Source organism: Macrobrachium rosenbergii, chromosome 2, assembly GCF_040412425.1.
Source record: "Macrobrachium rosenbergii isolate ZJJX-2024 chromosome 2, ASM4041242v1, whole genome shotgun sequence".
In the NCBI taxonomy this organism is placed as follows: Eukaryota; Metazoa; Arthropoda; class Malacostraca; order Decapoda; family Palaemonidae; genus Macrobrachium; species Macrobrachium rosenbergii.
In genome coordinates, this window is record NC_089742.1 from 66,504,006 (window position 1) to 66,516,505 (window position 12,500).

Genomic DNA, 12,500 nt, shown 5'->3' on the forward strand with positions numbered 1-12,500 from the left:
CTTATCTATCTTTCAAGATTATCCATAAAATATTTTATTTTGAAGACGTAATAGTGTTATATGATGTTGCATTTCTTATGGTGATCAATCGAATGTTCAAATTTTTAACTTGCTAAGATGTTTTGAATCGGTTTTGAAATTTATAATTTATGAATTTAAGATTTCCGAGTTTCTAACATGTGAGGTCGAGTTACGAATGTAAGGTTCAATGCATATCAGTCATTAGCTAAAATCGGCCATTCCAGCTTCCAAGAATAACTTTTCTCTTATCCCTTAGACTTCCAAGTACGACTTTGCTTTTCTTTCACACCTGTGTTCCTTCATATAAATGGGAAACAGCCAGGGAAACTTCACGCTTCCTAGTGTGAGAAGTTAAACCAGAATATATCCGCTTACAAATCTCGGCACAAATTTGACTCAGAATCTACCTTTTGTTTTATCCCAAAACATTTATAGCCTCAAATATGTTATGGCACTAGAGTACATAAGTAAGTCAATCAGTTAGTCGCATTGTCAAAAGTTCTAATCGCCAACAACGAACTCCTGGATGTACCGAACGTCCTCTACATTTTCCAGATTGCCCCCGTATCAGCTCTATCGTTAACTTCCTCTAGGCCCAGACAGCTCCATTAATAACGCTTTATCTATACATTCTTTTCTCTGTCTAATCTCATGTTGTTCCTCCCAAATCAGTTTTACGGCCATCTGTTTTAGTTATGTTTTGTCCTTCCTCTGTACCTGAGTAAACTTGTGCTGCACCTTCTCATTCCAGACCATTTAATACCCCTTCTCCAGTATTACTGACATTATCCCCTTATGCTGATGTCACTTCTGTCACCTTTCCTTCTCACTGTATTTCATCTAGTCCTCGAAAAGTCACTTCTATTACACATCCCGTTCTTCACACAAGCAAAGTTCATTACCCTTATGGACTCTTGATTTATAATATATATATATATATATATATATATATATATATATATATATATATATATATATATATATATATATATATATATATACATACATACATACATATTTATGTATGTATGTATGTATATATATATATATATATATATATATATATATATATATATATATATATATATATATATATATATATATATATATATATATTGATTTTATATAGATTCAGTTTGCTATAATCATCCCTTTGGCTATGGACGTTCTGGTCTGGGAGAACTTACTATGCAACTTAAAAGGTCTTTCAGGTTCATGGGAGCGCGCACGTATGGGCAAGGGAGGCACTTGCCCTGAAATCCTGGAAAAAATTATTTATAACATTATATATATATATATATATATATATCTGAAATCCTGGGAAAAATATATATAATATATATATGTGTGTGTGTGTGTGTGAGTGTTTATATTGCTTTATTCATTAAAGAAATGCAGGCGCTGATACTGTGTTTTTGGAATTAAACTACTAGTTCAAAGGTCTCAAAAGTGTTTGCTTGATACCGGAAACTATCCATGTATGTATTAAGATTTGCCCCCCTTGGAAAGTATGGTGCAGGCGCCCACGTTCAGGTTTGATCTGCAACAATAATTTTACTATTTGAAATAGTAACAATAACCTGGAAATTCGAAAATTAATTCTGAAAACTTGCCGCAAACAATTCACATTAAGAGTCGATCTTGGATATCGCTCACTGAACAAAAGGGAACGAAGTTTCTGATTATACGCAATATCCCGAGGGCCATTCGTCTCAGACAGAACTTAGCAATGCATAGTTCGAAGGTGTTCACTGTCTTGAAAGTTTCTACTGGGGAATAATTGTCATTTGCATTTGCGTGGGGACGAGGGTCCCATTCTTCTGCAATAATGCCCAACAAGTATTTTGAACTCTTGGTCAACGTTACGGGGCGTTGACGAGCTGCTTGTGATCATTTGAGGCGCCTGCTGCCTCTCTCTCTCTCTCTCTCTCTCTCTCAAGAGTCCTCTGAAAACAAAAGGGAAAAACTCTCTCTCTCTATCTCATATCAAGAGTTTGCTGGGTGAAAATAAAAAAGGAAAAACAAACATACATACACATAAATTTTGTTCCTATATTATATATATATATGTATCTAAATATATATATATATATATATATATATATATATATATATATATATATATATATGTGTATATATATATATATATATATATATATATATATATATATACACATATATACACACATATATATAAATATATATATATATATATATATATATATATATATATATATATATATATATATATATATATTTATATATATATATATATATATATATATATAGTATGTGTATATATATATGTATGTTTATATATATTATATATATACATACATACATACATAGATTTATATATATGTATATATATACTGTGTATATATAAATACATATACACTGTATATCCCATATATTTATAGTATATATATACGGAATATATATATATATTATATATATATATATATATATATATATATATATATATATATATATATTTATATATATATATATATATATATATATATATATATATATATATAGCATAGTATTTGCTTATTTACCTGAACTTAAAAATTACACTGTTTGATAAATATACTCATTTTCTTCAAAATAATACAGTGAATTTGTTTGTATAAAACTTGTAAAATTTTGCTTGTCTTTATTTATTTTCAGTACCTCAGTACGTTAAAAGTATCTGCCCTGACTTTGATTAAAAACTGTATTAAAGGTCGCATATTAATTATCGGATGTCCTAGCGGGAGAATTTGGTGCATGTAATTGTTTTCTGTATCAATATTTGTTGCTGCATAATACGGAATGTTGTTTCATAAGTTGATCCCTTTGTAAGTATATTTAATTATAAAAGCTATATATACATACAGTATATCTATATATACATATATATATATATCTATGTATGTATATTATTTATATACATATTATATGTATATATATATTATATATACAGGTTTTAGTTCAGGTCTTTTTAAATTAGATACCTTGTTCATAACATTGTAGGGAAGTACAGTGTCACCTTTTGGCAACAGCCTGTTCTAACTGAGTTTCGGCTCTTAAGCATTTTTAAAGTATTTTTACTCATTGTTTGATAGTGACTATTCATTTTCTTCAAACTAGTGATTACATACAGTAATGATGTTTTGCTTGTTAATGGCTTTGATCTTTGTTTTGTAAAGTTTTCTTGCTTATGTCTCTTATTTATTTATCTTACTTTGTAATGTGGAAGAAGACTGTAGAGCAATACACGAAACGCTGAGAGAGAGAGAGAGAGTTGGTACCTGGTCTTTAATTTTCAATGTTTCCAGTAGTTGTCTAATGTATACATTTGTCACAAGGCAGATTTGGTAACATTATGCGCTGTATATCTAACACACACACACACACACACACACACACACACACACACACACACACACACACACACAGTTTTTACACACATATATATATATATATATATATATATATATATATATACTAGTTTACATACACGTATATTCATATGTAACCATATAAATTATGTATATAAAGTTATATATATATATTTATATATATATCTTATATATATATATATATATATACATATATATATATATATATTTCGTACAATATTAGGCGTTTCCTTATCAGGGGGTGACTCTAAATTATATAACACAAGGTCACAGCCACCTATGTAGAACTCTACCCCAACATTAGCCTACATCGAAGGCCCATCAGGAGCACATCAGCATTCCCTTCTATATTCCACGTAGTCTCATGCTTTCCAACACTTGCCTTGCTCCATCTGTACAGCACTGTTTAGGTCGTTACCTCTCAGTCCCCCCAACGTTTCCGTATTATATACTCTTTCCATCAAATTGTCGTTCTCCATTTTTACCACGTGCTCAAACCATCTCCAACTCTCAGATCCATTATATCGCCTGCGCCAACGATTTAACGACTTCTACGTATCTTTATATTTCTCAGGCTTTACTTCTTACTCTGCTGACGCTACGTACCTCAGCAGCTTAAACTGATTTCGTTTCATTTTCTTGCAATATCCGTACGTCTCTGTCATATAATAATGATAATACTAATACCAATTATTATTATTATTATTATTATTATTATTATTATTATTATTATTATTATTATTATTGGTGACCGGACAATTTGCCGCAAAAAAATTCGCTATAGGACAATTAGCCATAAACAAATGCGCTGTAGGTCCATTAGCCGTGACTATTCACCGTAAGACAATTCGCCGTACGGATATTTCGCCGCAAACATTTTGCCGTAAAGCAATAACAGCAGGATAAAAAATAAATTAAAAATACTGAAGGTCCTATACTTTATTTTAAAGTTAAGCTAAAAAACTAAAAAGCTAAAAATCTTGTAAGTCCATTGCAATTGCACGCAAATAATGTTTATTTAAATCGTAACCTCTGACAATGCTTAGTATGCGCTTATAAACATCTTTGTACTTTTTCTTGGTTGAGGTTTCTCCTCTTGTTGCATCGATTACCGTCTTTTAGAAAGAGACTTCATTTCTCAGGAGGTTGATAAATTTCCATAAATTTGGATGAGTATTTGTAACAGATGCTTGCAGCTCATTGTGGAAACCTCCTACTCCATTGTTGGTGTGTATACACACACACACAACATATATATATATATATATATATATATATATATATATATATATATATATATATATATATATATATTATTTATCGTTTGTTTATCTTTGTATTTGTATATCATTGCCTTCAACACCGCGTAACGCGAAGGGTCTTTCTAAAATTATGCTATTCATGGCTTTCCCGTGTTATGTCTTCGACAAATGTCTTTACGTCTGCCCTCTCTCTCTCTCTCTCTCTCTCTCTCTCTCTCTCTCTCTCTCTCTCTCTCTCTCTCTCTCTCTCTCTCATATGTGTGTGTGTGTAATCATTTACATTTTGTTAACATTGTTAATCTTATCATCAAGGACAACATGGCATTACAGTCGACCTTCATAAAGGTTTATATCTTTTCCACGTTTCCTTGGGAGGTCTTTAATCCAAGAGATTAAAAAAATATCAAAATAAGACTGTTGAATAATTATTGGTTTTCATTCGCAACAAACACAGCCCGACACTTAATGAAAGAAATCCCTTCCATGATCGCTGTCCCTGCAATCACAGCCCCGTCGCTTGATATTAATCCCTGCTGGGAACTTGCCCGAGCGAGACAAAGCGAGGTCTTAGCACAGAACGGCTTGGCCGGATCTAAGGATAATTACTCTTCCAGAACGTCTCATTTCCTATCTCTCTCTCTCTCTCTCTCTCTCTCTCTCTCTCTCTCTCTCTCTCTCTGATGGGTTATTTTGCTTGCTGCTGTAAATGACGTTTCTCCAAAATCTTTACTGTTCAATCGCATGGACACTCGCATACCTGTGCATACCTGTTGGCATTCACACACACACACAAACGTATATGTATATATATCTAAATAATTTTCAGTCTTAAGGTATTATGGATGCCTGAAAATGTGGAGGTGTCCCTTGAAATATAATTGGACAGTATAGACTCCCGTCTGCCTTTTTCCAGAAATTCTGGACCCAAGAAAACACCTGATAGAAGCCAAAACTTCAGAACAGAATTGCAAATGAAATTTTAATGATTTTGCTGCTGAGGCAAATATTATTAAATAGAACCGTCCTTGTAAAGCTGAAGATTAAAGTTTCATTTGTACGTTAATATAGTTATACTCTACACTTTATTGAAAATTCATATATTTTTTAGACGAGTTTTTCTTTAACAGAAATTCGAGAGTCCTGGATAAAATTCCCTTTAGGTTTGCTTCATGCACTGGCAGACGGAGACCAAAACGATATTTCTTAACTATGTTCCCTGGCGACACCAAATTCTCATGACGATAAATCAGTCAGTAATCATGATCCGACGACTGGGAATTAAAGAAAACGGCCCAGAGGAATAAGATTGGTTGACTCAGCCATTGATGCTGGAAAAAAAAATAACGAAGTTTAGAGAGACAGATAATGGTATGCCTTTGTGCCTTTGTTCTCTTTGATTAAAGTAAGGCGAAGGATAATGAAAGCGATAATGAAGAGATTAAGGAATTCATTGTATGTGGAATTTGAAACGTAGTCACAACTTATTTTATTCCACTAAGCTTTAAAGTATATACTGTATTTTGAAAATACAGAAATACATAATTGGATTTTTTCATCCTATTTCTGAACCATGATTTTGATATGTATAAAAAAATGTCCTGAGAAGATTCACAGAAACACACAGCACATCGTTCTTCCCTCGCAGCCGCGCACACCTTGGCATTTACCAGAGGGCAGGTATATCTTGAACACTCGACAACATTCAAGGCAACATAACTTCCCACCTCTGGTCAGTAGCCTCGCTTTATTCAGGCAAGTGGAAACTCGAGCTATATTACTGGCCAGGCCCTCGGGAGGGCCGCGTTTATTAGGACTTACCTTCGGGGAAAGGTGTCGTGAAGAACGGGGCCAAGGAAGGAACGATGGCTTCTTCTCCTTCTTGAGTCATGGTCGCCGCCACCATGGTTGGCCTCAGATAGAGAAGGTCGTCCATGGTTTGCTGTTGACTAAATTCTGTTTACTGTTCACTGGTCCTTTTTTATTTCGGTTGCTAGAGTTTGGAAAACTTTTCTTGTACTAGACAGTTGAACGATTAACTGATCCTTTTCTTTTCTGTGGGAAGTGAGTTCCGCCAGGCAGAAGAGTGAGGGTTCTGGTTTTATTACCCAGTTTCACTGCTCTCCGTGTATATATACTTGCTTGTGACAAGTGGTTGTCAGCTGCTAGAACTTACGGTTTTGTTAGTTTTATTTATTAAAGAGTTTTTTTCTGGGTAATTATTTGCACCGCTAGAAGATAATCCGGGAACGTTCTCGTTAGATGTAGTCATAAAAGATATAATGGGTCTGTATGTCTGACAGCTGAATTTTCATGTAGCTGAATTTTCATGCAACACAGAACGAGAACTTTCAGTTGTCACCTAATTCTATATAGTTCACAGAAATGTTATGACGCAACCCTGAAAAGATCCTCAGTTGCTTTGTTGCAAAGTAATCACCAATCAATGAACACGGATATAGGCCTTAGTGCTATTTTCAATTTCGAAATATGCTGTTTGTCCAATACATACTATTAGAAACTTTAAAAAATAGGTAAACTTCACGCTTTCATTTTAAGTCGAGTGTTTTTAAGTCCGCTTTTGTTCTTTTTTCTTTTATTCATCTTCCTCACGACTTGTCAGTTCAACATTTAATGGACTTTGATATGACCCATAAGGAGAGGTAGCACAGATCAAGAGTGTTTATTTCAAATGTGGATTCTTTGGTGCGTAAAGGAAGAAGCGATGCTGTGAAGTATTCACAAGAGTGATTACGAATTAATCTTTGTTCTCGGATAAGTTTATATACTGATGCCGCTTTTCATCTGTGACTCTTTGAAAAGAAAAATGAAACGTAACTTCCAAATTTTATAGTTTGTTACGACTCACTTTTTTCCTTGCCATACTCTTTCCCATCTCTTGCAGAGCTGGGCTTTAAAAGGTTACAATGTATTTGCCTTAGAAGAATGTTGATAATTCTCCTGCCATACATATCCATAAGGGGCTCATCAAGTCCAGACCCTGAAATGAAACAGAAAATAAATGGTTACTTTTATTTGTTAATACCTCAAAATGTATCGAGTTGTTGATGAAGAATAATTCACCATTCTATATTAATATTTCCTGATGAACTTTTCGGATGTATGGACATTATATGCATATAGTGTGTGTGTGTGCATGCGTGCCTGTATATATATGCTAAGGATAAAGTGAAAATAAGAAATTGGAACATAAGAACCTTGAATCAAATTGGAACGATTACAAGGTAGAAAATTATTTTTTTAAAAAGAGAGAAAGTGGACCACCTGACTTTCTGAATAACGGTGCAAAGGAATGGGAAAAGAGATTGGAAGAGGTTAATGCGATGCGTATGTTTATTCAGCAAGACCTGGTCTTAACACCAGACGCAGGAGGGCAGTGAATGACTGAGAGCAGTGAGCAATAGATTGCTGCGGGCAGATTTCAATCAAAACAGTGCAATATGAGTGTTAATGTGATGAAATATCCGAAGAAATGAAATATGAATGTTAAACAGAAGTGCGGAAAGTTATCGATAAAATACAGAAGGAGACATGAAAATTGTCGGTGTCATGAATGCTAAAGTTAGTAGGAAAAATTAAAGTATGGAGGATGTAATGGGTAAGGAAAGCCTGGAAGAGATGGTAAACGAAAGTGTGAGTGCAAATTGTTAGTTTTTGTCCCTCTTGACAACCTGTAAGTTGACCATAGGCGTTTGCAGCGCATACATCATACTGAAGATCGTTGACACATTCATTTTTACTGGGTTTATAAAACTCTTGTAGTATAGTACTGTAATTGTGTTTTTGTAAGATGCATATATTATTAGTGTAAGTTCGTTCCTTAGGGTATAGCAGTGTTAATAAAGCTGGGGTGAATGTGGTCAATCGGTATTTATCTTAATAGCCTGTCTGAATGTTTAGCTATGTTGTGTTTGTCTTTAGCGAATGGTTATTTTCTTTTCTGTTGTTTGTGCTGTATTTATTTACGTTTGACTTTCCCTGTGCACCCTGCTCTGTTGACTTATGTAATTCTTTGTGTTTGGATTTTAGCTGAATAAAGCCTTGACTATGCATTGCTGTGTTTATTACACTGCAAACAATTTAGTAACCGAAGAAAGCCTTTTCCAACATATGGAAATCCTTAAATACACACTGACATCCCCAAATGGCAGTCATAGACCCCAAATAGAGCACAGAGCTTTCAATCGAGAGAGAAAAAGAACACTTAAGAATGTTTGGAGCCACGGCGGAGCAGATGTCGGCAGTGAATATCAGTTTGTCATTGCCACTCCAAAGCTCAAATTAAAAGTACCCAATCAAAAATGTTGATAAAGTATTTTGGTTTGATACAGTAAAGTTTCTTGAAAGTGAACATCAAGAGGCTTTTGCAGTGAATGTCGAAACAGATTTGTGGCTCTAGAAAGTTTATCTGATGAGGAGCGGGCAACTCTGAGGACTTGTTTAATGAAGAATGTAAACCAATCTGGTGAAGAAAAACGTACTAGGATATGAATCATAATTGTTACAGAGAAGTTATATCTTAAAGAAGTCTTTAAGAACTCCACTAGGAGTCAGATGGCAGCATAGAGTTAGAAATGATAATCATAAGGGACAATATGGAAGATCCATATGTAGATAATTAATGATGAAAGGGGAGACGGAGATGGGTTTGACCTGTCCTTCGCACAGCCCCTGGATAGTCAGTTGGGCTTCTGTTGGCACCAGAATAGCTGGACTCGGACCCACTTAGATGCGAACTATGAGAAGGGAGGTTGGATACGAGTGGAGATTTGTGGAACATAAAGCACAGGAAAGCCATGAGGTTGCAGAATTTAACAGAGGTCCAGTGCGTCAGGCAGCGTTGGAGGCGATGATGTTATTGATGACAAATTCCTAATACAGCTTATCACCCAAGTCTATGAATATATTTAATACACATAAATGAGTATACATATTTATATGCGCTATTTGTGAGGTATCATCGTATTGCCTAAGTAGAAAGACATTGCTTCTCAATAGCTTATTAATTCGCCCCCCCCCCTCTGTTTTGGCTCCAACGGTTAAAAAAACTGATTTTCTTCGTGAAATAATCAAACCATGACCTGTGCCAAGCTCCAAAATGAATAATACTCAGACATTTGCTGTTTATGACTCCCAGCCGTTTCAGCATAATTACTCTTTCGTTTAACCGATAGTCGAGTTGTATTTCACTTGAGGCTGAAAAAGGTTTAGTGTTTGAGACTAATGATTACCACTTTGTGTGGGATCAAAGAACCCTTTGTATTGCTTATGGAGAGGTCAGCCCTTCGGAACAGTTTATTTACTTTGAAAATAGCTCTCTCTCTCTCTCTCTCTCTCTCTCTCTCTCTCTCTCTCTCTCTCTCTCTCTCTCTCTCATACTTTAGCCTATGTGCATACGCAAAGTTTTTCATGCTTTTTGAAGAAGCAAAGTAAAATCCACAGTCTTATAAAAATAGCAATAGCACACACACACACACGCATCTCTCTCTCTCTCTCTCTCTCTCTCTCTCTCTCTCTCTCTCTCTCTCTCTCTCTTCTCTTTATATATATATATATATATATATATATATATATATATATATATATATATATATATATATATATATATATATACAGTATATGTGTATGTACATATATTTCATTTAATGCTCCCTGCTACAATAGGAGTGACTTGGCGAACTATAACAAAAATATGTTTACAGACATGTAGAAAAAGTCTCAGCAATGAAAACTGACATAATAAAGCATTCAGCTGAATTGTTGAAGGTACCCTTCAAGATTTTTGAGAAATAAATAGATCTAGGTACTATCATCAATACGGAATTTCATAGGTTCGTTGATTCTTAAACAACACACTTTAGTGCTTGAGTAATGACGTCATAATGAAAAGTCCGCCCACATGTCAACTCCATTATTACAATAAATCAGTCCTCTGGAATCACAGGAACAACGCACTGCATCATAACCTGAAGATTTTTGCTTTTCTTTTTATTTTTATCAGACTTCTAAGTAGTGACGTCTCAGTAACGTATTTAGCTTTCTTAGCGGTTCTTAGTGCCTAGCTCTTAGTGCGCAGCACTATTGTGGCAGCAAGAGACAATGGCGATACGCATTTAACAGAAGATTGGAAAAGAATTTACGAATATACCACTTGGCAACAGGAGGCTAGCAAGTCAGTTGATGGTACTTAGTACTCAAAGGGGATGGTTCTATGCTAACACATTCAAGTAGGTCGTCAAAGTTTCCACATGAGATGGTGAAAATTTCACTCACTGTATACTCGCAGAATAATACAGTTGAGCAATGTACATACAAACGTATATTCACGTTAAAATAGACAGATGCTTGCGTATCAAAATGAATGACAGATTGAGTAAGGGGAGGCGGGATATCAGTGGTAGAACGTTCGGCTTGTATTCCCGAGGTCTTTGGGTACAAGCGTCTGCTAAGAGTGGAAAACAGGCGAGAAAGGAATAACCGTATTGGTCACCCAGCTGTGGCCAATACTATTACTTGTCCCCCGATTCCATTCTATGGTATAATACCGAGTCTGACTTAATTTCGAAACTCAGTAAAGGGAACAGGTGCATCTAGAAAACTGTTTATAGCACAGGAATAGTGGCTGTACAACGAAGCCGCGTTATGAAGTCCATTCTTAACTTACGCTAAAGAATACTGTTATCATCCACGGTCTTTGATTGCATTGTATATCAGTAGCATTTGTATTATTTAGATCAACAAATAATTTTCTCTTTCTAAATTATGAGAAAGCGGGTGTCTTTTGTGTCTTGATTTATTTCCTTTATGTTTAATGAGGCTACATTAATATTTTCATTTTCAAGTGTGAAATTAGAAGAGGTCTATGAAAATTTCTTTTGTGCGAGGTTATGTATTTTCTTTATGTGAGTGACATTTATTTCAGCGTGGTTATAATTATAGCTCTTATAACACAGCGCGCACTCCTGAATAGGTTTAATTATGAAAACTGGGAGATACCCAGTTCAACAAATAGTAAAAAGGCCTACGTTTTCCAGAGGGTCAGTGAACTTTCATGTTATGATCGTAGGTTTATACACCAGTCAATCAATCAGTTAGCCTACTTCTTCGAGGTTCAACCCTTCTGTAACGCAGATGAAGATTTAAGATCGGAGTATCATGAATAATAGTATTTTGTTTTCATATATCCATCATGTCTTTTTTTTTTTATAAAGAGTAATCTCTTATAAAGAGTAATCTCAATCTGTTTTTTGTTTTTTGTTTTAGTGACAAGATTTATTTTAGTCCCGATGAATACGTGCACAACTGCTAGTAGAAGGTTACAGGGTACATTAATACAGTATACTAATCATCATTATTTTGGCCTCCAACGCAATGTGGCACAAATGGTCTGTGACAGACCACCCCTCACGTATTTTCTGTGCTCTCAATTCCACAGATCTCCATTACATTCCAGTCATTCTGGTACTGACACTGTCATGTACTGTTCTCCTTGTCCGGTACGAAGGACAGGAGCAAGGCTCCTCCAGTTCCTTTTCTTCATTATATATCATCTACATAAGGAAATTCAGAAATTTCCTCATCGGTATCATTTCTCTACACTGCCATCGGATTCTTAATATTCTTATTAAAGCTTTGTTCTCAAATTGAAAAAAAATGTTTTATGTATAGTTTCTTTGTCATACCATGATTCATGTTGGTTTAGCAATACAGATCGTTCTAGAAGAATATATGATCTTACTATCGAATGTAACTAAGTAGGTAATTGTAATTTCAACTTTTAAGATTTCTAAAG

At 34.6% G+C, this 12,500-nt stretch overlaps 1 protein-coding gene across 1 annotated transcript in view; it reads right to left on the reverse strand.

The window, feature by feature from the left end:
• Positions 1-12,500, reverse strand: part of LOC136848054 (QRFP-like peptide receptor) — a 238,796-nt gene that overhangs the window by 151,504 nt on the left and 74,792 nt on the right. The window contains 1 exon segment of the mRNA XM_067120191.1: positions 6,509-7,688. Within this exon segment, the coding sequence (XP_066976292.1) occupies positions 6,509-6,623 (115 nt within the window). The 5' untranslated portion in view covers positions 6,624-7,688.